The 22,069-nt window shown below is 45.3% G+C and overlaps 6 protein-coding genes across 20 annotated transcripts in view; 3 read left to right on the top strand and 3 right to left on the bottom strand.

Annotated features, from left to right (window-relative positions):
- Positions 1–102: 102 nt before the first annotated feature.
- Positions 103–1,983, bottom strand: LOC148384096 (uncharacterized). Of its 2 annotated transcripts, none has more exons than XM_088356774.1 (5): positions 1,848–1,983; positions 1,465–1,526; positions 998–1,234; positions 629–925; positions 103–468 (listed from the first exon to the last, which is right to left on the bottom strand). In XM_088356774.1, exons 1-5 carry the CDS (start codon positions 1,862–1,864, stop codon positions 245–247), a joined length of 837 nt encoding a protein of 278 aa, XP_088212900.1. In that variant the 5' UTR covers positions 1,865–1,983; the 3' UTR covers positions 103–244. The 2 variants fall into 2 exon arrangements, with proteins under 2 accessions (XP_088212900.1, XP_088212899.1); XM_088356773.1 differs by having other exon boundaries at positions 1,465–1,671; positions 1,848–1,962.
- A 324-nt stretch (positions 1,984–2,307) lies between these two features.
- Positions 2,308–8,614, bottom strand: angptl6 (angiopoietin like 6). Of its 2 annotated transcripts, XM_088356770.1 has the most exons (10): positions 8,323–8,614; positions 8,139–8,242; positions 6,772–6,868; positions 5,420–5,590; positions 4,332–4,790; positions 4,031–4,168; positions 3,770–3,962; positions 3,255–3,448; positions 2,840–3,110; positions 2,308–2,768 (listed from the first exon to the last, which is right to left on the bottom strand). In XM_088356770.1, exons 5-10 carry the CDS (start codon positions 4,788–4,790, stop codon positions 2,584–2,586), a joined length of 1,440 nt encoding a protein of 479 aa, XP_088212896.1. In that variant the 5' UTR covers positions 5,420–5,590; positions 6,772–6,868; positions 8,139–8,242; positions 8,323–8,614; the 3' UTR covers positions 2,308–2,583. The 2 variants fall into 2 exon arrangements, with proteins under 2 accessions (XP_088212896.1, XP_088212897.1); XM_088356771.1 differs by lacking the exons at positions 8,139–8,242; positions 8,323–8,614 and adding an exon at positions 6,955–7,048.
- Positions 6,270–9,737, top strand: ppan (peter pan homolog). Its single transcript, XM_088356769.1, has 12 exons — positions 6,270–6,462; positions 6,715–6,885; positions 6,964–7,065; positions 7,141–7,191; positions 7,371–7,541; positions 7,771–7,847; positions 8,146–8,253; positions 8,313–8,436; positions 8,504–8,582; positions 8,753–8,882; positions 8,967–9,127; positions 9,198–9,737. The coding sequence occupies exons 1-12, from the start codon at positions 6,448–6,450 to the stop codon at positions 9,620–9,622; spliced, it is 1,614 nt and encodes a 537-aa protein (XP_088212895.1). The 5' UTR covers positions 6,270–6,447; the 3' UTR covers positions 9,623–9,737.
- Positions 9,738–10,172: 435 nt separating this feature from the next.
- eif3g (eukaryotic translation initiation factor 3, subunit G) lies at positions 10,173–12,264 on the top strand. The gene is made up of 10 exons (XM_088356776.1): positions 10,173–10,285; positions 10,362–10,408; positions 10,791–10,879; positions 10,940–10,999; positions 11,073–11,177; positions 11,243–11,438; positions 11,611–11,721; positions 11,784–11,920; positions 11,988–12,094; positions 12,163–12,264. The coding sequence occupies exons 1-10, from the start codon at positions 10,263–10,265 to the stop codon at positions 12,176–12,178; spliced, it is 891 nt and encodes a 296-aa protein (XP_088212902.1). The 5' UTR covers positions 10,173–10,262; the 3' UTR covers positions 12,179–12,264.
- A 161-nt stretch (positions 12,265–12,425) lies between these two features.
- dnmt1 (DNA (cytosine-5-)-methyltransferase 1) lies at positions 12,426–21,959 on the bottom strand. The gene is made up of 34 exons (XM_088356768.1): positions 21,726–21,959; positions 21,364–21,400; positions 20,590–20,694; positions 20,295–20,499; positions 20,137–20,209; positions 19,932–20,010; positions 19,796–19,845; positions 19,671–19,725; positions 19,452–19,535; positions 19,280–19,389; positions 19,097–19,215; positions 18,818–18,910; positions 18,599–18,750; positions 18,326–18,513; positions 17,103–17,283; positions 16,934–17,031; positions 16,696–16,840; positions 16,514–16,629; positions 16,084–16,285; positions 15,886–16,019; positions 15,637–15,813; positions 15,331–15,555; positions 15,069–15,261; positions 14,878–14,968; positions 14,624–14,764; positions 14,261–14,543; positions 14,047–14,188; positions 13,813–13,979; positions 13,560–13,737; positions 13,292–13,487; positions 13,051–13,214; positions 12,870–12,986; positions 12,697–12,790; positions 12,426–12,626 (listed from the first exon to the last, which is right to left on the bottom strand). Exons 1-34 carry the CDS (start codon positions 21,770–21,772, stop codon positions 12,589–12,591), a joined length of 4,479 nt encoding a protein of 1,492 aa, XP_088212894.1. The 5' UTR covers positions 21,773–21,959; the 3' UTR covers positions 12,426–12,588.
- The window catches only part of LOC148384089 (uncharacterized), a 29,652-nt gene continuing 28,812 nt past the window's right edge, over positions 21,230–22,069 (top strand). For 5 of the 13 annotated variants that reach the window (XR_015853220.1, XR_015853223.1, XR_015853219.1 and 2 more), the window contains exon 1: positions 21,237–21,412. The gene's annotated coding sequence lies outside the window, so the exon portion shown is untranslated. Of the gene's footprint in view, positions 21,413–22,069 lie in introns of all 13 variants that reach the window. The other 8 variants (XR_015853228.1, XR_015853226.1, XR_015853227.1 and 5 more) reach the window with 6 other exon arrangements.

Genomic DNA, 22,069 nt, shown 5'->3' with positions numbered 1-22,069 from the left:
CAACCAGAGTTTACAGCATTAAAGTGGAGGTTGATGTTCTAGAATAATCAATCCAAAACAAAATATTAAATATGATCTTAAAACATATATATTTTATAGAGGTAAACCTGTAAGAGATTGTTGTTCAAACGATGCTTTGCCAATGACTGGGCATTTTCCAAGTTTACTGAATAATATCCAGCTCGCCCTGTTCCACCCCTCCTGCAATCCTCAGCACACTGAGCGTTTTTGGGAGGCTCAAAAGTTAAATCGAGCCACATTGAGTGACTCGACGGTCTGAATCATCTATGTTGCAAGCCTGTTCCAACCCAATATTGTCACTTTGGACCGTGAAACTGTGCTGACCTCTTCTTTTCCTGCTGATACAGATAAAGATCAGGGCGAGGACTGCAAACAATGTCAACACACAAATTATAATGACTGGCACAAGGACTGGTCTGCTGTCGGGGACTGGACTGCTGTCGGGGGCTGCAAGAGAAACAAAAAAGGAGGCTCAACATTTCACCCTGCTATCGGGAAAATATGCGTAGACTTGCACACCCCATCCCAGAGAGCTTTGCGTAATAATGCTCAGGAGAAGAAGCAGAAGAGTGATGGAATTGCATCGGAAAAGATTGAGCATGCTTACATTCACTTGTGAGCTTAATGGAAGCTTCCCGCTGGGTGACTTTTTTGCCCAGGATGTACTCAGCCTGGCAAGTGTACGTTGATTCTCTTTTCATCCTGATGACCAAGGGCAATGAGATCTTCCCCTGGGTCACTGAAGAGTTCTGAATGTTTATGATTCTGCCGCCTTCCAGCCATCTAATGGTCAGGTTTTGCACAAGGTTCAACATGAGAATGTCACAAATAAGAGTGTGAAACCGGTCCTCCAACATGGGAGCAGAATCGGGCTTGACATGTATCCACACCATAACTGAAGTATCTGCAAATTGAATGAAATGTTATTTCTATCACATTTTTTAAAAATCATATTGTGTCGATGCACTGTACTCACTGTAAAATATAATGGGAGGCAGAACATAACATGCCTCATGGGAGAAGTTGGCAGTGTAACATTCTTCTTTTGTGTCCCATTCTTTCAGAGTCTCATTGGCAACAGTATACAGTTTTTTCACGTCACGGCCTCCGTGTGTTTCGCTCCAAAGCTCGCCCCAAATAAGAGTGATGTTCTCGTAGCAGGGTTTGGATATTGTGGCAGCAAAGTTAAAGTACGAATGCGCTAGAGGACAAACTGACATCGAGGGAAAAACAGCGAGCGAGGTGTTAATTAAAAAGAACAGAATTAGGCTGTCATTCTTTGGTGAAACACTAGAGAGCGCTCACGCATAACTTTTAGAATGACTCAATTAAAAGAGCTGTGACCCCAATATTTTGGTCCATGCAATTTAAGTTATACGTTCACCTGGCAGCAGTTAAAATAATAATAATCATAATAATAAAAATAATAATAATGATAATAACCTTGTGGCAGTTCCACTTCCGTGGAAGGGACTCTTAGCACTGCGATCAAGAAAGACATCTTCCTGTCAAAACGGAAATTGAAGGAATAACACTTGTAGACTGATTGAGTAGACGGCATATCCCTAATGTCAATCATCTCAGTCAGCATGGGATAATTTTCACAGAAGAGTTTCATCTCGGAAACTTGTTCCCATAGATCTGGATCAGCTGGAGAAGCAAAGGTCAATTTTAGGCATGGGCGCATAACATTTAACAGGACACATTGAAACACGAAACAAAACAAATGATGTTTGTCAGGGAAATCTTGGAGCATGTCTTCAAACATTTTACCCAAAAGTGCTGTTTTTAGAGAGAATGTCCTCAACGTCACTGTTAAAACTCACCATTTAATGCAGCCCATAGGAGGACGGCCACCAACATCTGAAGCGCCATCCTTCCAGAAATAAATGAAGAGACTCTTGATAGTTTATATGATGGCCATCTTCAGGACTATTAGGTGAAGCTCCCCAGCGAGTCTCCTTATAACAACACCTCGTCTAACTTCAATTGCACAAGCTTGTGAGTAAGGCATCAACGCCCTCTTTCACAAGAAACCTTAAATTTGGTTGAAAAAAAGCCAGTTGTGAAGAAATTGGCGATGATTCAGGGATTCTTTGAAAAAAAAAATCATCAATTTTGAGGGTGGGGGTCATTTAAATTTGTATGGTAGGAAATATAACTAAAAATATGAGGCAAAATCATGACACTAAGCAGCAAAAATAAAAAAAGGAGGAGGCCGATTGCACAATGGCGTATGTATCATAAAAATCAAGAATAATATGAAGTAGAAAATATAATAGAATATAAACCATTAGCATTTATTGAGGTGATGAGAAAATGGGACAAATAATGTATCCATTTTTTCCAGGTGACTGAACAAATTGGATTTATTAGGTCATTTGATTTATTGCGTTCTACACGATTGAAATCATGAAAAAAAAAAATCATATGGCGGGAAACACGGCAGTAACTCAATAAGCGAATGTCAGTGGAGGACCTCGAAAGCAGCAAAAAGGGGAAGGCCGATCTCGTCAGCGGGCAAGCACACACGTTCCCTCCCACGAGTGTGATGCAAAGAAATTACACGGGCTTGAGCATCATGAGGACCCGCTTGAGCGAGTAGGAGCCGCCGTGGAACTCGGCCCAATAGACGCCGTCCTGGTAGCGGCTGCGGTAGTGACCGCCCCGATACCAAACGCCATTGAGGTTGGAGTGGGCGCACATGTGGTACCACCAGCCTCCTTTCTGGTAGTGGGCGCAGTTACCTGCCGACAAAACCCCGAGAAAGTAATAAAGCCTCAAATTTGCGTAGGTGAGCGACGTGAACAATGCGAACCTGTATAGGCGTCTTTATCCCGATCCAGAGTGGTGAAGGCCTTGTTGTTGTGCCACGAGAGCGAATCGCCGGCGTTGCCCCGATACTGACCCAAGCGCAGTCTGTACCAGTCGCTCTCCGGTTCCAGCCGGAAGCTGTCGTACTCGGCGAACGCTTGCCGGCCCTGCCAGTCTTCCAGAACCACACGCAGCTTGTATTTGGCTTGCTTGGTAAGCCAGTAGAGGTGTTCCAGGCCCAGCCAGTACTCTCCGTCCAGGTTCCCGAAGCCATGCTGTAATACATCAGAGGATCGATATTGAAATAAAGTGACATCATCAAACGGAAAATAAACTGGATTGGCTGCCACAGAAATCCAAAGTAAATACCAGTTAAAACAGATCTTAGTCGTCAATGGTAGTGAACGGTTTAAGATTACCTTGTACTGCTCCCAATTCCTGAAAAAGTTGACGGAGCCGTCCTGCCGTCTCTGGATGACCGTCCAGCCTCCATGAGCATGATTCTGTTCACACCAAGCCTGGAGGAGCCGGTTGGCGCTCTGCAAGCGCAGAAGGTAGATGCCGCTGGTGGTCTCGCCGGATTCCAACGCATGTTTGCAGTCCCGCCATGGCCCTGAGTCACAGCAAACAACGATATTTGTTTTCATTGTCGGAATTCACTTTTTTCATGTAAAGTGGAGAAGAAACAAGAAGTTCGGTATGGGGGGAATGCCTCCCACACGAGGCTATTTAGCTTACTAATTTCAAACATTCTGATAAGCTTTGCACGCTGCTATTGACATTGTTTTGGCATTCCCCAGAGAGATAAGACTCTCCCCCGAGGAGGTCACCGACCCCGACGACATTTGAGCACTGAAATCCATCATGGTGGGCAGACAGAGGAATTAAAGACGGAATTAAACCAGAGTTATGAATCATATGCGGTTTTGCATACCTGGGCTCTTGGTGACAGGGAAGTTAATGACAGGCTGGGCTGTTGAAGGACTGACAGTGGTGCTGGAAATCAGAAGTGCCTCCAAAGGGTTGTCTTGCTGCAGAGCACTTTGGTCCCTTTGAAGATCATTGCTGATTTCAGAACTGTCATTAAGCAGCACACCGGAGCGGCTTTTTGGAGAGTCCGTCGGCATCTGCAGAGGTCACAATGTTGCAATTATTAGATAAGATAGAAGGGTTGGGTTGAAAATGACGTTCTTACCAGGTCAGACTGAGAGTTGTCCTTACACTGGCATTGCCTCTCCAAACGGGTAATTAATTGGCTTTGGGAGGTCAACATGGATGTAAGCACTCCGTATTTTTTCTCCAGTTCCCTGAAGTTGCTGGACACCTGCAGCGCCTAATAGGAGACCACCATTAGATCAAACTTTTCATGCTAGGACCGGAAGTAACCTCACAATTGCCTTATATATTTAAAAATATTTAAATTTGTAATTTTCACTTACGACCCAGGCGAAACTACTTTCGCGAAACTTTCATTCATATTTGATCGTGTTACTCACATGAGTTGTCGCATTGAGCAGGATGCTCTCCGCCCTGCGTTGCTCCATGGCCTGGTCCTTCTTGTGGATGACCTCGTGCAGAAGCTGGCTGTAGAGCTGAGCGATGCGGGCGTTCATGCCGCTGCTCTCCTTACGCAGGATTCTCATCTCGGTGATGAAGCTGCCTTCCTGCTCCAGCAACGTCTGCAGGTTCTCCAGCTGCTCCTGCTGCCGCTTCAGTTCTGCCCGTAAGGCCACCACCTCTGATTGGTTGGCGGTTTTCGTATCCAGGCACAACGCTCCGGATAGCTTCTGCTGCGGGACGATGAATGTATAGGAGCAACGGCCCGCTTTGACATCCGAGGAACTCGGTGAATGACTCCCTGTGGTGTCTCTAATGGATCTCAGGCCATTGACCTGGAGCAAGTCCAGACTTAATGGCAAGAGGATAATCAGTCCTATTAATGTTGCGTGCTCCATCTTTGAAGGACAAAAAGAGAAGATGATGAGTCTTTTTATTTGCGTTTATATTTAATACAAAGTAGCGAAATGTGGCCTTGTTCTGTTTCAATATTTAATAGACTCCACTGCACATATTCCGCCTAGCAACAAGCAATTGTGTCGATTTACAAGGCCAATTTTTTTTTAAGAGTTTTAAACACTTTCCCGTGCCTTGTGCTGACCACATGTCTCCTTGCAAAGTGGCAACAAACAAGAGTGGCAGAGATTTACTGACTAAGGCATCCAAAATCAACACACACCTCCATGTTGCAGTCAGCTGGACACTTTGTCACGGTCAACATCGTAAATGCACAATGTTGACAAACCCTTAAAACAAAAAGTCCACTTTCGAGGAGTTTGCAAGTGAATTCTGAGATTTATTTTTGAGAGGAAACTATTTTAACATCAGCGTATTACATCTATAAGAGTGTAGTTTAAAATATGTCTTCAAATCATGTTAAATGAAGATGATTTAATAAAAAAAATATATTTACCATATCATAAAAATCATATTATATCATATCATAAAAATATTCAGCATAAGAGCCAAATCAAAGTGTATTATGAATACTATACATTCATTCATTGCTGTGTAATTAAAAACTTACTCTGGTCGTTGGTTCTTTAAGATCCAAACAATCCTCCTGAAAACTGCCTGATGTTCTCCGTCAATTAGAAGAATATGATCCAGGGGCAAATGTGGAGGGATGGGGCGATGGAGAAGAATGACACCCTGCAACTCGTCCTGCAGCCCCTTGTTTGTGTGCAGAGGTCACGGCCTGTACAGGATGTTGAATGAAGGGAGAAGGCTAATTACAAAGTATGTATGCCTGCCAAGAGACACCTCCTTCCAGCTGCTTGCTTACTGGAGGAGTTCTGGGATGAGTCTCCTCCCTCAATATAAAGTTGCCTGAAAGGCTCACACACTCCAATTATATTAATGCAATTGATATACAGTACAGTCTGATCACATTTGTTTTGCAGTTCAATTTCTAATGTGATTAGATTTACTGGGCTCTTGTTCAGAGTTACAACTACTGTTTCTGGTCATGACAATAAAAATGATGTTAAAAAAATTGACAACGTTTTTTGAATGAGCAGAATGGGAATCCCTTTTATTTAATTTATTTTAATAATGTTTTGTTGGAACTAGTAACAAGAATATAAAGTATTTATAGTCATTGCTAACACTGTTCTGGCCCCACAAAACATGTTAAGTATTTGTATTTTGCACATTACCCGGAAGTTTATTATAGTAACACTCAACTATTTATTTCTTTTAAACCAAAAAACAATTAATTTAAAACTACATTAATAGTTAAGCATATTATATTACGACTATGAACACATTATTTCGACAACAAAAAGTCACAGCATTAGTAAAATTGGCTGAGCATTCGGTTAGCCTTAGATAGGAACTTCAGTCAAGCGCGCAAGTGGAAACACGGACATATTAGTATGTGATACGCATTGGAACCATGTGGACGGAATGGCGAGGGAAGCCTCGATAGCGTTCTATGTGTAGTCGGTTTAAAAAAGAAAAATAAATAGCCAGTATGGTCGATTGCTTGTTATATGTTTTGTATATTAAAGAGTAAAGTAATTTATTTGTACTCAAAGTACGATTCACGTAATCATGAGCAAATCAAAGGTAAGTAGCCTCTTTTCCATGTGCTAGCATGTTAGCTCCAGAGTTGGCCGAAAGTGAACTGAGATTATTGAGATTGCATTTGTGTACTAAACAAGACACGATTTTTTTTCATGTGTTGATTGTTAATGTTGTAGTTAGATGTTTGAAATAAACGTAGTGCTACTGTTAAAACATCAAGCGTGGTATGTCAGGCCTTGCTACTACAACGTCGTCAAAAGATTCAATATGTAACAATACTTTTTTTATTTTAAGACCAAGAACCAGAAAAAGTCTCGAGCAGAAGCTCAACATGTGGCTGAAGAGTCTTACCGATCCGTCCCCCACTCGTTCGTCTTCCATCGGGGCCAAGTGGGGAAAAACGTGGCTCAGCTTATCATGGATGTCAGGAGAGTCATGGACCCTTACACTGCGGAACAATTAAAGGTTTGATTTATTAAGTTACTATATCTTACATTTCGCATTGTCACATTCACTAATCAAAATGATCCTCACTTGAGCCAGGTCCGAAAAAAGAATGTGTTGAAAGACTTTGTAACTGTCGCTGGACCAATCGGAGTGACACACTTCATCATCTTCAGCAAGACGCCAAGCAGCATCACAATGGTGACAGCACAAGAAGCATGTTTGGTGCCAAGTAGAAATAAGTTCATGCTAACATTTTTTTTTTGTCATTTTCAGAGGCTGGCTCGACTACCCAAAGGGCCCATGCTCTATTTTAAAGTGCTCAAGGTAAATATTGTTTGTACCCTAAACATGAGAAGAACAGATGGTGCAAGTGATGACACTTTTTCCTACTTGATTTCTAAGTGATGTTTTTCAAAGTAAACGCACTGATGCACTCGACTGTTAATTTTTAATTTGTATTAAATTTGCATTGGTACCAATAGTAAGTCTTATCCTCTTTGCAGTACACTCTGGTCAAAGACGTGGTCTCGTCACTGAAGAAGCATCGCATGCACGGGCAACAGTTCACGCACCACCCGCTACTCATCCTCAACAACTTTGGATCAGACGGCATGCACATCAAATTGATGGCCACCATGTTCCAGAACATGTTCCCTTCCATTAATGTGCACAAGGTATGATGAGAATTTTTAATTTAAGGACGACTTGCCCGAACAGGCTTGTGGCAGTATTTACAGCCTTCCGTATATAACCATGCTGACTAAAATGATGACAGTATAGTCTTCTGAGTTCTCCATTGAAGATTTCTAAAAAGTAAACGCTTACTGATTATTCAGCCTGGTACTCATTTAATGCACAGATTTTAAGTTTTTGTGAGAAATGACAAGTTTTCTTTCCCGCCAGGTGAGCCTCAACACCATCAAGAGGTGCGTGCTGCTCAACTACAACCAGGAGACGCAGGAAATCGAGTTTCGCCACTAGTAAGTTGATTTACGATCTCCTTTTAAAGCCACACACATTCAAAGTTACAAATATAGTATGGAACATGATGATGACCCAATTGTACTATTTATTTTCTATTGGATAAATGGCAGAATAATTTATTCTTGAGAGAGTGTGGCGGCCCAGATGATGACAAACTCTGAACTTGACTGCTCAGTGATTCATTTTCAAAGTAAACGTACTGATGGGCCTCCACACCACTTTGAAACGCAGACAATGTTTCTGATATCTTCAAAACCCTAACAATCCAAACTTTCTTGTTGTCCTACCTTGCAGCAGCCTGAAGGTGGTGCCGGTAGGCATGAGCCGCGGCGTCAAGAAGCTGATGCAGGAGAAGTTCCCCAACATGTGCAAATTTGAGGACATCAGTGAGCTGATGATAAAGTAAGTGGAGACATTAGGAACGAACAAATTCCTCATCTGATCCATGTTATTGTTTCCAGAGGGGCGAACCTTTCGGAGAGCGAAGCCGAGCAGGACGGCGAGCACAACATCACCGAGCTGCCTCAGGTGTACTCGGGTCGCGGCAACATGGCGTCCGAGCAGAGCGCCATCCGTTTGACGGAGGTATGCTGGAAGAAAACACATTTTGTGTGTTTTTTTTTTTTCTAATTCAGAGCTTTTGTATGTGCAGATTGGACCTCGCATGACTCTGCAGCTGATCAAGATACAAGACGGCATGGCAGAGGGAAACATCATGTATCACTCCACAAGTAAGTCCCGTCGGCCGGCTCGGTCCGCCAGTCGTGGTGCAGAGGATGACAACGTCTTTATGAAATCTGTGATTTCACTACAAGTAAACGCTTACTGATGCACCAAAAGATATTTCATGTGGATGCGAAACCAAAGGAACGTACTTATTTGAGGATCATTTTCCTCACAGTTTCCAAGACGGAGGAGGAAATCCTGGAGATCCTACAGAGGAAGGAGGATAAGATGAAGGCCAAAGCGGAGCGCCGGAAGAAGCAGGAGAAGAACGTGGCTCAGAAGAAACTGCAAAAGGAGGAGCACAAGTAGGATAAGAGCAGAACTTCACTAATGTTAGCCAAAGGTTTTGACTATTATGTAACCTACCTTTGAACGTTACCTGCAAACAGGAAAAAGAGCCTGGCGGGCCTCAAGAAGAAACAAGGTGACGAGGACAAAGACAGCGAGGTGGAGGATCCAGGTGAGCAGGACGACCGAGCAGCAACGGCGGTGGAGTCGGACGACGAGGCCGAGTACTACAGGCAGGCTGTGGGAGAAGAGCCGGATGAAGGTTAGTAACAGTTACACTATAGCAAGCGCTTGTTTTTGAATTTGCATATTACCAAAGCCTTCATCTTCAGATATGTTCGCTGGAGCCAAGAGGCGGAGAAGCAACGATGGATCTCGAGGACCCGCCAAAAAGATGAGGAAGCCCTATGCTGATAAAGCGTCCAGCCGAGAGAAAGGCACTAAAGGAAGAAACCCGGGCGGACATTACAAGGATAAACCGGCAAAGAAATTTGGCGATCGGGAGAGGAAATTCGTCGGAAAGAAAACATTTGGGAAGAAGCCGTCACCTGGAGGAAAGCCATTCAAAAAGAAACAGAGCGCCGGGGAAAATAGACCTGGCAACAAGAACAAATTTGAAGGAAAGAGAACTTTCAGTGGAAAGACAAATAACGGTAAAGCGTTTCAGTCCAAGAGCAAGAAAAGTAAAGCGCCGTTTAACAAGAAAAGCGGCGGAGGTGCAAAGCAAGGCTTCAAACGCAAGAAGGGAAAAGGCTGAGCATGTTTGACTCAGCTACATTGACTGTTGGAGAAAGCAGGATGGACAAGTTTGTTGTATTATTCCCTGTACAATTATAGAAATGTTCATTTCTAATAAATATATTTAAAAATTAGTTTTTTTCTTGCATTGTAAAAAGTTTTACAGTTTTAATGAATAATTGCAATCTAGTGCTATGTATTTCTGAAACAGGAATCACAGCATTAACTCAATAGGCTAATAAGCAGGAATGTAAGGGTTATAAATGTGTTTTTTTCCAAATAAAAATTACCCTAAATTCAAGCTTGATCTTATTTTACACCACGTTCGTAAAAAACGCGTTTGAGGTATTGCAGTCTTTAATATACGACGTTTATGAATGTTATGTACGACGCACTGTGGCACAAAACACTTAACATTTTTTCCCATTTGCAAAATTAATTTTCATAAACATATTTACCTTATAGCCGTTTTACTTCATTAGCATATATTTTGCTCCGACCCCGACATTACACCGGCACTGTAAGGAACATAACTACGTCGTAAAGCGAGGACCAGGAAACTTTTATTTTTTATTTCAAACACCGGAAGTGATGTCAGAGTTAGCCTCGCGCTTTTCCGGTCTTTACGGTCCTGTAGCTAAGCTAGCTGAACACACGGGATGCCGTCGATCGAGTTCGACGAGTGAGTGTTTTCATCTAAAAATCTCTTAACTTCTATTTACTCCAAACTTAATAACCTACTCCATTCTTCCCTTCAGCTCCAAGCCCAGCTGGGCTGACCAAGTGGAAGAGGAAGTAGATGAAGGTAAAACTAGCTTGAATCGTTAGCATGCTAGTAGTAAGCGCAATCGTAATTCTGTGCCGGCAGGACGTTGCCAGCTAAGCGACTAGCATTTCCACGTGCATGACACTAAGCTATGCGTGTATTTTTTTCCCCTTTACGGCATAAACTTTATGCATGTCATTGATACTAATAGTGAAAGTGGTACATTTGACGCAAACAGAAAAGAAGCAGACATATGGTCTGGGATGTGACGTAATGCAATGTAGTAAGCATAAGCAATGTTATTAAAGTATTTTCGGATCATAGTTATAATATATTTATGGGTTACACTATTAATTAAGGAAATGTCGGAGTTTAAACTGGTAATAAAGTTAATGTCGGACTGCCAATGTCCTTTTGTTAGGAACGCTTCCACCTCCCAAGGAAACCATCAAAGGAAACATCAAAACTCTTACAGAGTATAAAATCGACGACGATGGAAAGAAGTTTAAGGTAAATCAGAAATGTTTTCCGGCATAGCTAAACAAAAAGTGACATGCGTATAATTTGTAGATTGTGCGGACGATCAAGATAGAGACCAGGAAAGCCTCCAAAGCTGTGGCGAGAAGGAAGGTGGGCTTTTAACAGGTCCGAGCGGAGTGGAAATGAAGCACACGTGACTGAATTTTTTTCCCCTCACCTTCAGAACTGGAAGAAATTCGGCAACTCGGAGTTCGACGCCGCGGGTCCAAATGTGGCCACCACCACCGTCAGTGATGACGTCTTCATGACGTTCATCTCTAGCAAAGAGGTGAAGATCCACTCCTGCTTTCAGGAGATTCTGCATATTGGTCTGATGAGTGTCTCCTCCTGCAGGATCTGAATGCCCAAGACCAAGATGAGGACCCAATGAACAAGCTGAAAGGACAGAAGATCGTGTCTTGTCGTATCTGCAAAGGCGACCATTGGACCACCCGCTGTCCCTACAAAGACACCCTGGGCCCCATGCAGAAGGAGCTGGCCGAGCAGCTCGGCCTGTCTACCTCCGACAAGGAAAAGCCTGCCGGCTCAGGTATTGCGAGGGCATCCAGAAGATTTTTGGTAAACTTCATTTGGACCTTAACGTGGGGAAAACATATGGAAGACAGATGTTGTTTTTTGTCATCAGTCCAATGTAGTTAGCCATTTTAACATTTTCCATAAACTAAAAAAAAAGTCACGTTATCCATTTTGTCTCAAATCAGCCGAGCCAGAGCCCGCGCAGCCTGCACAGAGCAAGACTGGCAAGTACGTGCCCCCCAGCCTGAGGGACGGGAGTACACGCAGAGGGGAATCCATGCAGCCCAACCGCAGAGGTAAGCTACAGATAAAATAAACGGCTGAAAATGTATGTAAATAACTCAAAACATATGCGTAGCTGACGACAACGCCACCATCCGTGTTACCAACCTGTCGGAGGACACACGTGAGACCGATCTGCAGGAGCTCTTCAGACCCTTCGGCGCCATCTCCAGAATCTACCTGGCCAAAGACAAGAACACCGGGCAGTCCAAGGTGAGTCGTCACACCCTCGCAGTTTCTACAAGCAGAACATGAAATTAAACGTGCACACGCGTCGCAGGGCTTCGCTTTCATCAGTTTCGTCCGTCGCGAGGACGCTGCCAGAGCCATTGTGGCCGTGTCAGGATTTGGATATGATCATCTTATTCTCAACGTTGAATGGGCCAAGTAAGTTGACACTGCTTTGGGTGTTAAAAGATTCAAAACAAGTGAGAGCTATTATTTTCTCTTTGCAGACCATCAAACAACTGAGGACTTCGGGATATTCCATCACAAGGCTGTGTTTTGTCACTGTGCTAAAATATGGCTGGTTACCTAAATAAAGATCATTGTTATCACTTTTTGTGAAAGTTTTTGTCAACATACAGCACATTTATTGCCTTGCTGAAACAACAATCATGGAAATAAATACCTCTCACCATATCAACAGCATTCAAGGGGGACTAATGCTAACTATGCAGCTCTGCTTACCTTTTGTCATATCCAATTGGACACCTGATTCATGTGATAAGAGCTTTATTTGAAATATTACATATAAAAACTACATACAATTTGTCCAACATGTTAACAGGCATTAAAAGCACATTTAAATTCTGACCGGTAACCGTGCCAGCCATGAATTAACAAAATCATCTCCACGTTTTGCTGCCAAGAGAAGAACCCTAATCAGACACCTCCATCTTCTCTTGTTTGATGTTCTCTGGAGAAAAACACAAGCAACATTTTAGCTAAATTGTTCCTTTGATACTTTTTAACAATGCGGTGTTTACCTGCTGTCTGTTCTTCCTTCATTCTTTCAATGACGCACTTCTTAATCTCCAGCCCGATAGCTCTGGAGAGGGGCGGGGGCACGGCGTTGCCCACCTGCCAGGCACAGACAACAAGATGGCGATTAACGTCGACTTTCTCCACGGTGGCTCAAACCGCTGGCGTGGTTGCTCACCTGTCTGTGTTTATCCAGGACGTTTCCGAAGAAGCGATACGTGTCGGGGAACCCCTGAGAGCGTGCGCACTCCCTCACGCTGACCACACGGTGTTGCTCGGGGTGCAGAACGCGACCCTGTGAAAATAAAATTAAATTTAAGATCAATTAATTTCCTGGCCTGAGCTTAAATTTTCTTAACCTGTTTTCCCATGGGCTCAGGATTAGTGACGGTAGTGCTGAAGAACCCGTCCCACTCCAGCCTCCCGTAAAGCCCCGCCCAGTGATTGTGGCGGTTTCCCGTGTGAGGCAGACACCACGGGATCAGCGTGTTGAACTGTCGGTCGGCTGAATCGCAAGGCTTTCCTGCAGGGGCGCACACACAAAAAAAAAAAAAAGCATCTGAGTGACTTCATAAAAGAGCTACTTGAGGATGTGCGTACCTCCGGCACAGGTGCAGACGCCTCTGAGCGCGCCCGTGCCACTACGTCCGTTCTTCTTGTCCGGGTGTGTGTAGCGCAGCTTCTTGGTCTTGGTGCCGTCCTTCAGGCGCACTTCGATATTGGGAAGGTCTCTCCAATCGGAGCCGGGCGCCAAAGGAATGTGGCGCATGCGGCCCTCCACCAGAGCACTCATGTCCTAAAATCAAATTAAAAATAAATTAATAAAATAAAAATGGAGGAGATGTGCGGCTCAGCGTGGGGGGTTCACCTTGCAGACGTGATCCCTGAGGATAGGTTGGTACTGCGTGCCACGGATCTGCCGCTGAAACCAAGACTGAGGCTCGCCGTTGTAGGAAATCTCCAAGGCTGAGGCGCCGTTGCGAATCTCTGGCAGGTCAGACATGGTGTCTCGGACGGTGATGGTTCTGTAGATTCCGCCGTTGCCGCTGTACGCAGGACGTGGTGTTACGACACAACTTGATGATGAGGGCATCATCATCATGGGGGGTGGGGAAACTTACCGCGTGACGTTGCTGACGTATTTCCTCTCGTCCACCACTACGCTGAGGGAGACGGCTCTGGGGGCGAACACATGCAGGGGCTCCGGATAGCGAGGCAACTTCTCTCCGGGAGCGGCGGCCAGGATGATGGCTCGACGCCGAGTTTGGGCCACGCCGTACTGACCCGCCTGATTCCAAAGGGACCGTGTCAATTTGCCATAAAGTAAAAATAATAAAGTCAATGAAAAAAAATACCTGCAGGACTCCAAACGTGCACTGGTATCCCATTCGGACGAGACAGCGCAGGGTCAACTTGAGGACCATGGAGCTTTTGAAGGACACAAAGTTCCTCACATTCTCCAGCAGGAAGAACTTTGGTCTGTAGTAATCACAGTAACTGCAAGACCACCAAACGTTAGGCATTCCTTCAACTCATCTCCCAAGTCGCTTCATTTCCGGTTTGTCGCACCTGAGGTAGGAGACCACCAGCGAGTTCTTGAACTTTGAGTAGGTGCGAGAGTTGAAGCGATTCATGCCGCTGAAGCCTTGGCAGGGGGGCCCACCGCAGAGCATCTCCACGTCGCCTTTCTGTGGCAGCTTCTGTCCCAGGGAGTTTGTCTTCTCGCCCGACATGACCAGCTTGAGCAATACGTTGCAGTCCTCTGTGAAGACGGTGGTGCCCGGGTTGTTGAGCCGGAAGGCCTGCGCCGCCGGCTCCCACATCTCCACGGCCCACTCGGTCTCGGAAATGCCTTTAAAATAGGAAAATGGACGTTCGCCAACCTGCCCGATCAGGACCAGTAAGCATGTGGGTGGGAGGGGGACCTCGTACCAGCCTGGTGGAAGCCCTCGGAGAGACCACCGCAGCCCGAGAACACGTCCAGAGTGCGATATTTATGCACCTTGGGAGTCTGCGCTTCGGTGATTTGCTCCGCTGGTTCCTGAACGGCGGAGGACTTCCCTTTGCCTTTACCTTGGAAATAAAAATATAAGACTGACTGGATTGGGGTTAAAAAATAAATAAATAAATAAATAAAAAGCACCAACTAATAAATGTTGGCTGATTATTTCTTATTTATTTATTACCTTTTCCTTTGCCCTTTCCTTTGCCTTTGGACGTGGCAGAGCGAGCGTGGTTTGGAGGATCCTCAAAACTTTTGGTTTTGGCATTATAAGCCTGAAAAAGACAATTAAAAGGGGGGCATGGAAATTTGAGCTTTCAATGAGTGAGGAAAGCGTTAATTCATCCCGACTCAGCAAATTTGACTCGACTGTACCTCCAGGAAATAGAAGCGGTCGGGTCCTCCGTTGGAATATTCTAGGACCGACTCCGTGAGGTCCTCTCCGTATTCCACGTGACAGCGTCCCAGCACATCGGACATGCTGACCGTGACCTCCTCGTCGCTCCAGTAGAGCTGATTGACATCCGTGTGGTAGCTGCCTTTCACTCCCTTGTGGGTGTTCTCCGGTCTAACAGAGGAAAGAGTCATTTGAGTTTTTTCATTTCTTTTTTTAATTTTAAAACAGTCAATCTGTTACCTGTAGAACTTGTATAGTCGCAGTTTGACCTCCGCCGAGTCAGCCTTGCCGTTGCTGCGCCGGTGACAGAAGATCTCCTTGATGCGGCCGATGCGGAACGGGTCGGGGGCGTCCTGGTTGGAGCCTTTGATATAGTCCGAGGACTTCCTGTAGTATTCTGGGTACAAGTCCTCGTCCACGTCCTCTTTCCTGTGGGAGCGCTTCACCGGGCTGGTTGCTTTCACACTGACAGGAGACAGAAGACTGTCAGCAATGATGTTGCGCCAAGTGTGATGATCAGAACTTGACCTCTATTTTGTGGGTCACCTGAAGTTGAAGGCCTCTGGAGGCAAGTAGACGCTATCTCCCACTTTGAACTGCTCGCCTCTGAAGCAGGCCAGTGCGTAGAGCGCCTTGGAGTCATGCTCTTCATCCAGTGGCTCAAAGGCACAAGGCGTTTCCCGCTCCTCACGTTCTTTAATCCTCACGCAGCTGCTGCAGAACCTATTCGGACAAAACGAAGAAATATGAGACTACAGTCGAGTGGAGGAATGTTAACTAAATGCTTGCACTCACTTGAACTTGCAGTCTTCTGACGGCGTGGTCTTGGGCGGCGTCTCAAAGCGGGCAAAGTCCATGTCGTACCAGAACTGATAGAAGAAACTTTTCCCGTCGTCTTCAATCACCTTGACGTCGTCATCCATCCCGCCCTGATGCGTGAAAAGCAGCCGTGAGGAGAGAAGAGGAGGAGACTCCTCAGCCAGGCGGACTCACCTCCATGGACCAGTTGTTGGAGGGCGCCTTGTAGCTGACGTTAACTTTGCCTTGGATGTAGTTGAGAGACATGTCTTCGCAGTCGTCCACCAAGAGCAGCTCCAGGGGATCGGACGACTCGCCGAGCACAGTTTGCGTGCCGCGGAGGAACCAGTGGGCGTGGAACATCTTGCCGTTATTGTCCTCCCACATTGCCGTGATCCTGGTGGACAAGAAAACATGTCAAGACACGATGACAACATATATTCTTAGTCCTCCGTGCAAGGCAAACTATTACTGCAGCTTAACGAATCAGTTGTAAAGTTTTGGGTTACTGCCCCCTGGTGGGCAAGATGAGCACCAGAAGGCACAATGTGCAGAACAACAGAAATTGAAAATTCTTTTTAACATACTCTACAAAAAAAACCCCACCATGGGTTAAAAACTTTACCTAGCCAGATACAAGGGAGTGGAAGGATCCTCTGAAGAAACGGAGACACAGTCGCCGACCTCCAGCTCTTCATCATTCACACGGACCTTTTTGTAGTACTGCTTTTTGCCCTCGCACTGGAAGCAACCAAAAGATGAGCACCGAGTGTCGAATGTGACACACTCGAGCGCGTCAACGCTTACCTGAATGGGCTCGCCGACCCACGTCAGCTTGCACTGAGTCTGCTTCTTGGTCTTCACGCGAGATGCTTTCTTGCTCTTCACCGGGACATCTTCCTCCTCTATATTCTCGTCATCCTCCGCCTCCTTCACGGCCAGATTTGGGCACCTGGATCGATGAAGACATTGATTATCGATGGGCCGCTAACTTCAAAATTTACACGTGATAAAACTGAGATCGCAAAGGTGCGTTAACGCTCACCTTCTTTGTTTACACGCCTGCTTGCTTTTGCCACTTCCTCCAAATTTGATCATGTCCTTGCAGGCGGCACACTTGCCACAGTCTGGAGACTGGCAAACCTTAAAAAAGAAGAGAAGACCATCGTAAAGGTTTCCACATACATCTGGGGAATCAGGCCGCCGAGCCTCACCTCGCAGACGCCGCAGCGCTGCCGTTTGGCGATGGCCTCCTTGTCGTCCTTCTCCAGCTGCTCCGAGAAGAAGGTGTCAAAAATCAGGTAGACCAGCTTCGTGGTGGTGGCTTTGGTAGGACCCTTGCTGTCCTTCTCGATCTTGGTGGGGTGACGGATGGCCTGTCGTCTGGCAGCTCGCCTGATTGAAATCGAAATTGGGTTCAAATACTGGTTATTTAGGTCCCTCTAGTGGTTGTGGAATGTAATGTCACAGGATGAAGCAATTGGCCCAATCATCAGAAGCGTCCAGCCATGCAACGCCACACAAGCGAGACACGGTGAAGCTGCGGAATGAAGAGTAGCAGACTGATTATATTTTTTTGAGTCATGTTGATGCTCGACACAAACAGCAGCTGGTTGTGTTAAGTATTTGTTATGTCACCCAATGACAGGCGTTTACAAATGAAATGTCACTAGCAGCTAAGCTAACACTTAGCCTAACATCGATTTCTTCTTTTGTCACTATTCTTAATATCTTCTCACAGTATGCCTCAGCGATTGTTGTCTTTGTTGTGTATTGTTCCAAAGGTTCCAAATCCGAGCTTTTCCAAATAATTTGAACACTGTCACACTAACAACGATGATGCGAGAAGGGGCAGACTCCAAATTCAAAGACCATGTACTAGTTGCCATGGCAACACTGGGCTGATAACCTTTGAGGCAAATCACACACTCCATCCTCCTGACTGCTACATGTGCTTGTGACACAATTTATTCCTTCAAAAGCTATTTCGCCCTACAAAGAGCTTTTCCCAAAACGTTGCTTTCTAGCGCCATAATGTCTCGATATTTTTTCGAAAGGCCTCGTTGCCTTGGCTAACAATAAATTTATGTGGGCGCGGCACTGCGCCACTCAGCTCACGGAGCGCCTTGGAATGACAAACCAGATGGCGTAATGAGGCTAGTGCACATAAACGACTACTATGTGAAGCCATACAAAACAATAGCATGGATTTTTTTTCTCCCCCCCATCACACAAGCCATTAATGCATTCAGGCCTACCTACCAGTACAGCAGCATGCTGCATAAGGAAATGTCAGAGGAATGGCAGACGTTAGCGAGCACTTGACGCTAATAAATTCTTCAGAAAGAAAAGCTACAACTTTAATAATCGGCAGGAGTCGCAACTTAAAAAGCAACCCCAAAGGCGGAGCACCCCTCCCCCCCAAACAAAGTGATACCTTTTGCCCAGCGTGACGCCGGCCAGCTTGATGAGGTCACGCATGCAGGGCGTGACGATGATGGGCTGCTCGTCCGAGTCGCCTGCCTCGTCGTAGCTTTCCACCTGCTCCACCACGAACTGGGCGTGGCGCAGGAGCGTGTCCTCGGTGAAGCAGTTGAAGTTGAGGCCCGGCGGCGGCACCGTGGTCTGACGGCGGGAAAAAAAAAAGCCCAATTAATAATAGCAGAGAATTTGGGACCGCCTATAAATTCTACAGCACCCTCATCCTCACCTCAATCTTGTTGAGAAGATCTTCATAAGTGGCGTCCGGATTCTTCTGGAGGAACTCCACCACGATTTTGCTCATGTAGATCTTCTCCTGCATCAGCGCGAAGATGGAAGAGTACTCTTCGCTGGGATTCATCAGGATGTAGTCGGCAAACGCTGGAGAGGGAGGGAAGAAAAATTGTTCATCTCCATCGGACGGGAAATAAAAAGACAGTGTCAATACCTGTGGTGAACCCGATGAGCGCTTTTTCGCCTCCATCAAATCCAGTAATCCACCAGGCGTTAATGGGCCCGAGCTTCTTGGCAGGAACGCCACCTCAAGAGGAATCAGTTAATTAAGTAATGCCAGCGGAATCGAGTCTGTTAGTGTCAGATGTTTAAAAATGTAAGACTGACTCCAACTATTCTGCGTCGGCTTTATGAGTGCATTTAAGATCGTGCAAGTGTGCCTAATCAAGTGTCCGTTGAGTTACATAAATGTCAATGCCAGTGTGATCCTTACCATCCAAGCAGGGGTTGTCATCATAGATTGGCTTGACAACGCAACTGAAGTAGAGCTCCACGTTCCTCTCAATTAGTCCAGCGTCAAAAGGACAAAGATGGCCGTGCTTGTCATAGATACTGCGGAAAATAAAATAGTTTTTTTTTTGTTCCAATGTAGAAAATCAAAGAGATTTTTTTTTACCTAAAGTTTGTGATCCTGTGCTGCGGCAGATCCTCGTAGCTCTCGAAGCCGTCCTCGTTTGCGTCAAACAAGGAGAGGCGCTCGTCAGTCAGCATTTCGGGCTCGTCCAGCTGAGGATGCGATCAAATTATTGGAATACTCTCGGTAAGAAAAATAAAAATCTCACACTCACCGCAGTGTCTGGATCCCCTTGAAAGAACTTGAGATCAGAGTCGTCCAAATATTGCCTGCAATCTGGACATTTGGGAGGCGGAGTCTGAAAAGCACAGAAAATGTAAGCTACACATTTTTATCATTTCGGTTTTTCACAACAGCTTGATGCAAACACGTTGGATGCTCGATAACTAGTAAAACGTGAGAGTTGTGTTGCCGTCTTTGCTCAACATGTTACCTTTGCAGCAGATACCGTCGTGGTCTCCGGCTTGACTTCTTCGGGACTTGCGGCTCTGTCAAAATCAAGTATGTTAGAGTGACAAATTCAAGGAAGCGCCATTTCAAAGTGTTTGAGGAACTTACTTGTCATCAGACTCCACTTTCAGACGCTTCTCCTGGGACTGTGGCACATTCTGAAGAGGGGGTTAATAAAAAAATAAATAAATAAATTATTAGGCTGTGAAGTGTGGAAAAAGTGAGCCGCAGGAAGACGACTCACCTCGGCACAATCTTCCTGTTTCACTTCAGTTTCTCCATTTGTGGCTTCGCCATTCAAGTCTTCAGACTTGCGCTTTTGACTGTAAAAGAGGATTTTACTTCTTTCAAAAATCCAATTTATCTTGCTCAAATTATCATCCTTTCTAGAAATACAATACAAAGAGCCCACGTTAAGCCAGTAAAAAATTTATGTTGGACTAACGCACATTTTAGGGAACATGGACATGATGGATGCTTGCTTGCCGCCGCTTCTCGTCACCCTGGAACTGGCTGGAGACTCTGAGGGGGAAAATCGAGAATAAAAGATGAAAAATAACTGACGCTAAAAAAGTGATGCGGGTAAAGAAAAGTGCTTTGAACCAACTTTTGGCATCAGTCTTGCTCTTGCGTCCTTTCCCTCGTGCGCTGGGTGATTTGACGGTCTCGTCTTCCTCCTCCACATCCATGCCGTTGTCCTCGTCTTTGTGGGAGCCGTTACTGAGGCCGTTTGTTTTGCCGTTGGTCTCTTCGCCGTTCTCCAGATTGAGTTCCTTTCCCAGCAGGGACTTCACTTTGGAGATGTAGTCTTCCTAAAAGAGGGTAACAAAGACATGAGAGATTAAATTAAATTAAGGTATTTAATGTAGACAAAATAAAAAAAGAGAGAGAGAGAGGCTTACCATGGAGATTTCTGAGCTTTTCATCTTTTCCTCGAGGCTGCCGAGGGCATCCTGCGTGTCGGCGTGCAGAAAGTCCTGCACCAGCTTGAGCTTCTCCTTCACGTCCTGGAACGACATGAATCATGTAGACAGTGCAAAATTGCTGTTGATGCATTGTGGAGGGAAAAGGGAAGCAGCGCTGTCCCGGCAGAGTGGAAAAGCCAAGTCGAAAGGAAAACAAACAGGTCATAACCTTTTCCACTGCGACACCTAAAGGACATAAGCAATAAAGCCAGACACTCGAGCCACATGTAATTGTCAGCCGAGGAGGACGTAATAGAGATGAAGTGGAGCGTGCCACGTTAACAAAAAATTAGTCAACCTGGTGTAATAGCAAAATATGGCTGGCTAACTTTTGTTCATGCTAACTAAACATGAGTCAAAACTTTCACTTATGAGATAATGATCCTTGAGGTGCATTTTAACAACTATAAACAAATTGATAAACATTAATATTTCATAATTTTTGTTAAGAGGCCTAACATTACCCATGGAATTGACTAATATTATCTATGGAGTTTATAAGTGCATATAAATGAGAGTTACGTCACGGCAAGAACGGTAGTCCGTCGTAACCCGAGGACCACCTATATGGCGTACTCGCAATTACACGAAGCCTCAATTAACATCAATGCTCACACCTGTTGATTTACCGGAACCGAGAGCAGACGTTTGAATAGAGCGCTTCATATTAAACCACGTTTAGCGTTAAAATTGGTTGACAGTCCAACTCACCTCGTCTGAAGACCCATCTCCATGCAGAACCTGCAGCCTTTAAAAGAAGGTAAGAAAAAAAAAGAGGTTAGAACGATGTTTAGCCATGTTAGCATCTCTTTTGTTTATCACTGAGACTCTGCGTAGTGGCGCCAAATTCATCCCCGCACACACACACGCGTAGACAGGCTGCGGCGCTAACAGGCATGCTAACGCGACGGTCAAGTGGCAACATGCTAACAAAAACAGTGAAGAGGTAGCGGTCGAGCTTTGGTACAGCCCAACAGAAATTAAATAAAGACTTCCCCCCGAAAAAACGAAAGAAAGTGGCAATGTTGGAGCACGACGCAGAATTAGCATCCGGGTTATTCACGACAGCCTACCTTTTCTTGACATCCTCTGGCAACGACAGGGAAGTCTTGGCTGGCATGACGCTTGGCAGGCGATAAAATCAACGTTTAAAAGCGGAAGATAAAATGGCTTTAAACGAATCTAAAAGAGGCGGCTGAGCGTGAGAACGGGGTTGCAGCTCAGCCTTAGCATGGGTCGTGTTGTGGAATGGACGCTAGAAAAGCAATTGGCGCGCCTGGGCCGTCTTTTCGCGCGGAAACCTGGGCGTTTCGGACCGTACCACTGCAGAGCCCCATGGGTAAGACTTCTACAATGGAGTGACGCATTAGTCAACAACAGAGGGACCATTTTCGATAAAAACAAACTATATATGTAA

Source organism: Syngnathus floridae, chromosome 17 (genome assembly GCF_059516105.1).
Source record: "Syngnathus floridae isolate MCC-2025c chromosome 17, RoL_Sflo_1.0, whole genome shotgun sequence".
Taxonomy (NCBI): Eukaryota; Metazoa; Chordata; class Actinopteri; order Syngnathiformes; family Syngnathidae; genus Syngnathus; species Syngnathus floridae.
Note: the sequence above shows the minus strand (reverse complement) of the source record. Positions and strands in the feature narration are given on the sequence as shown.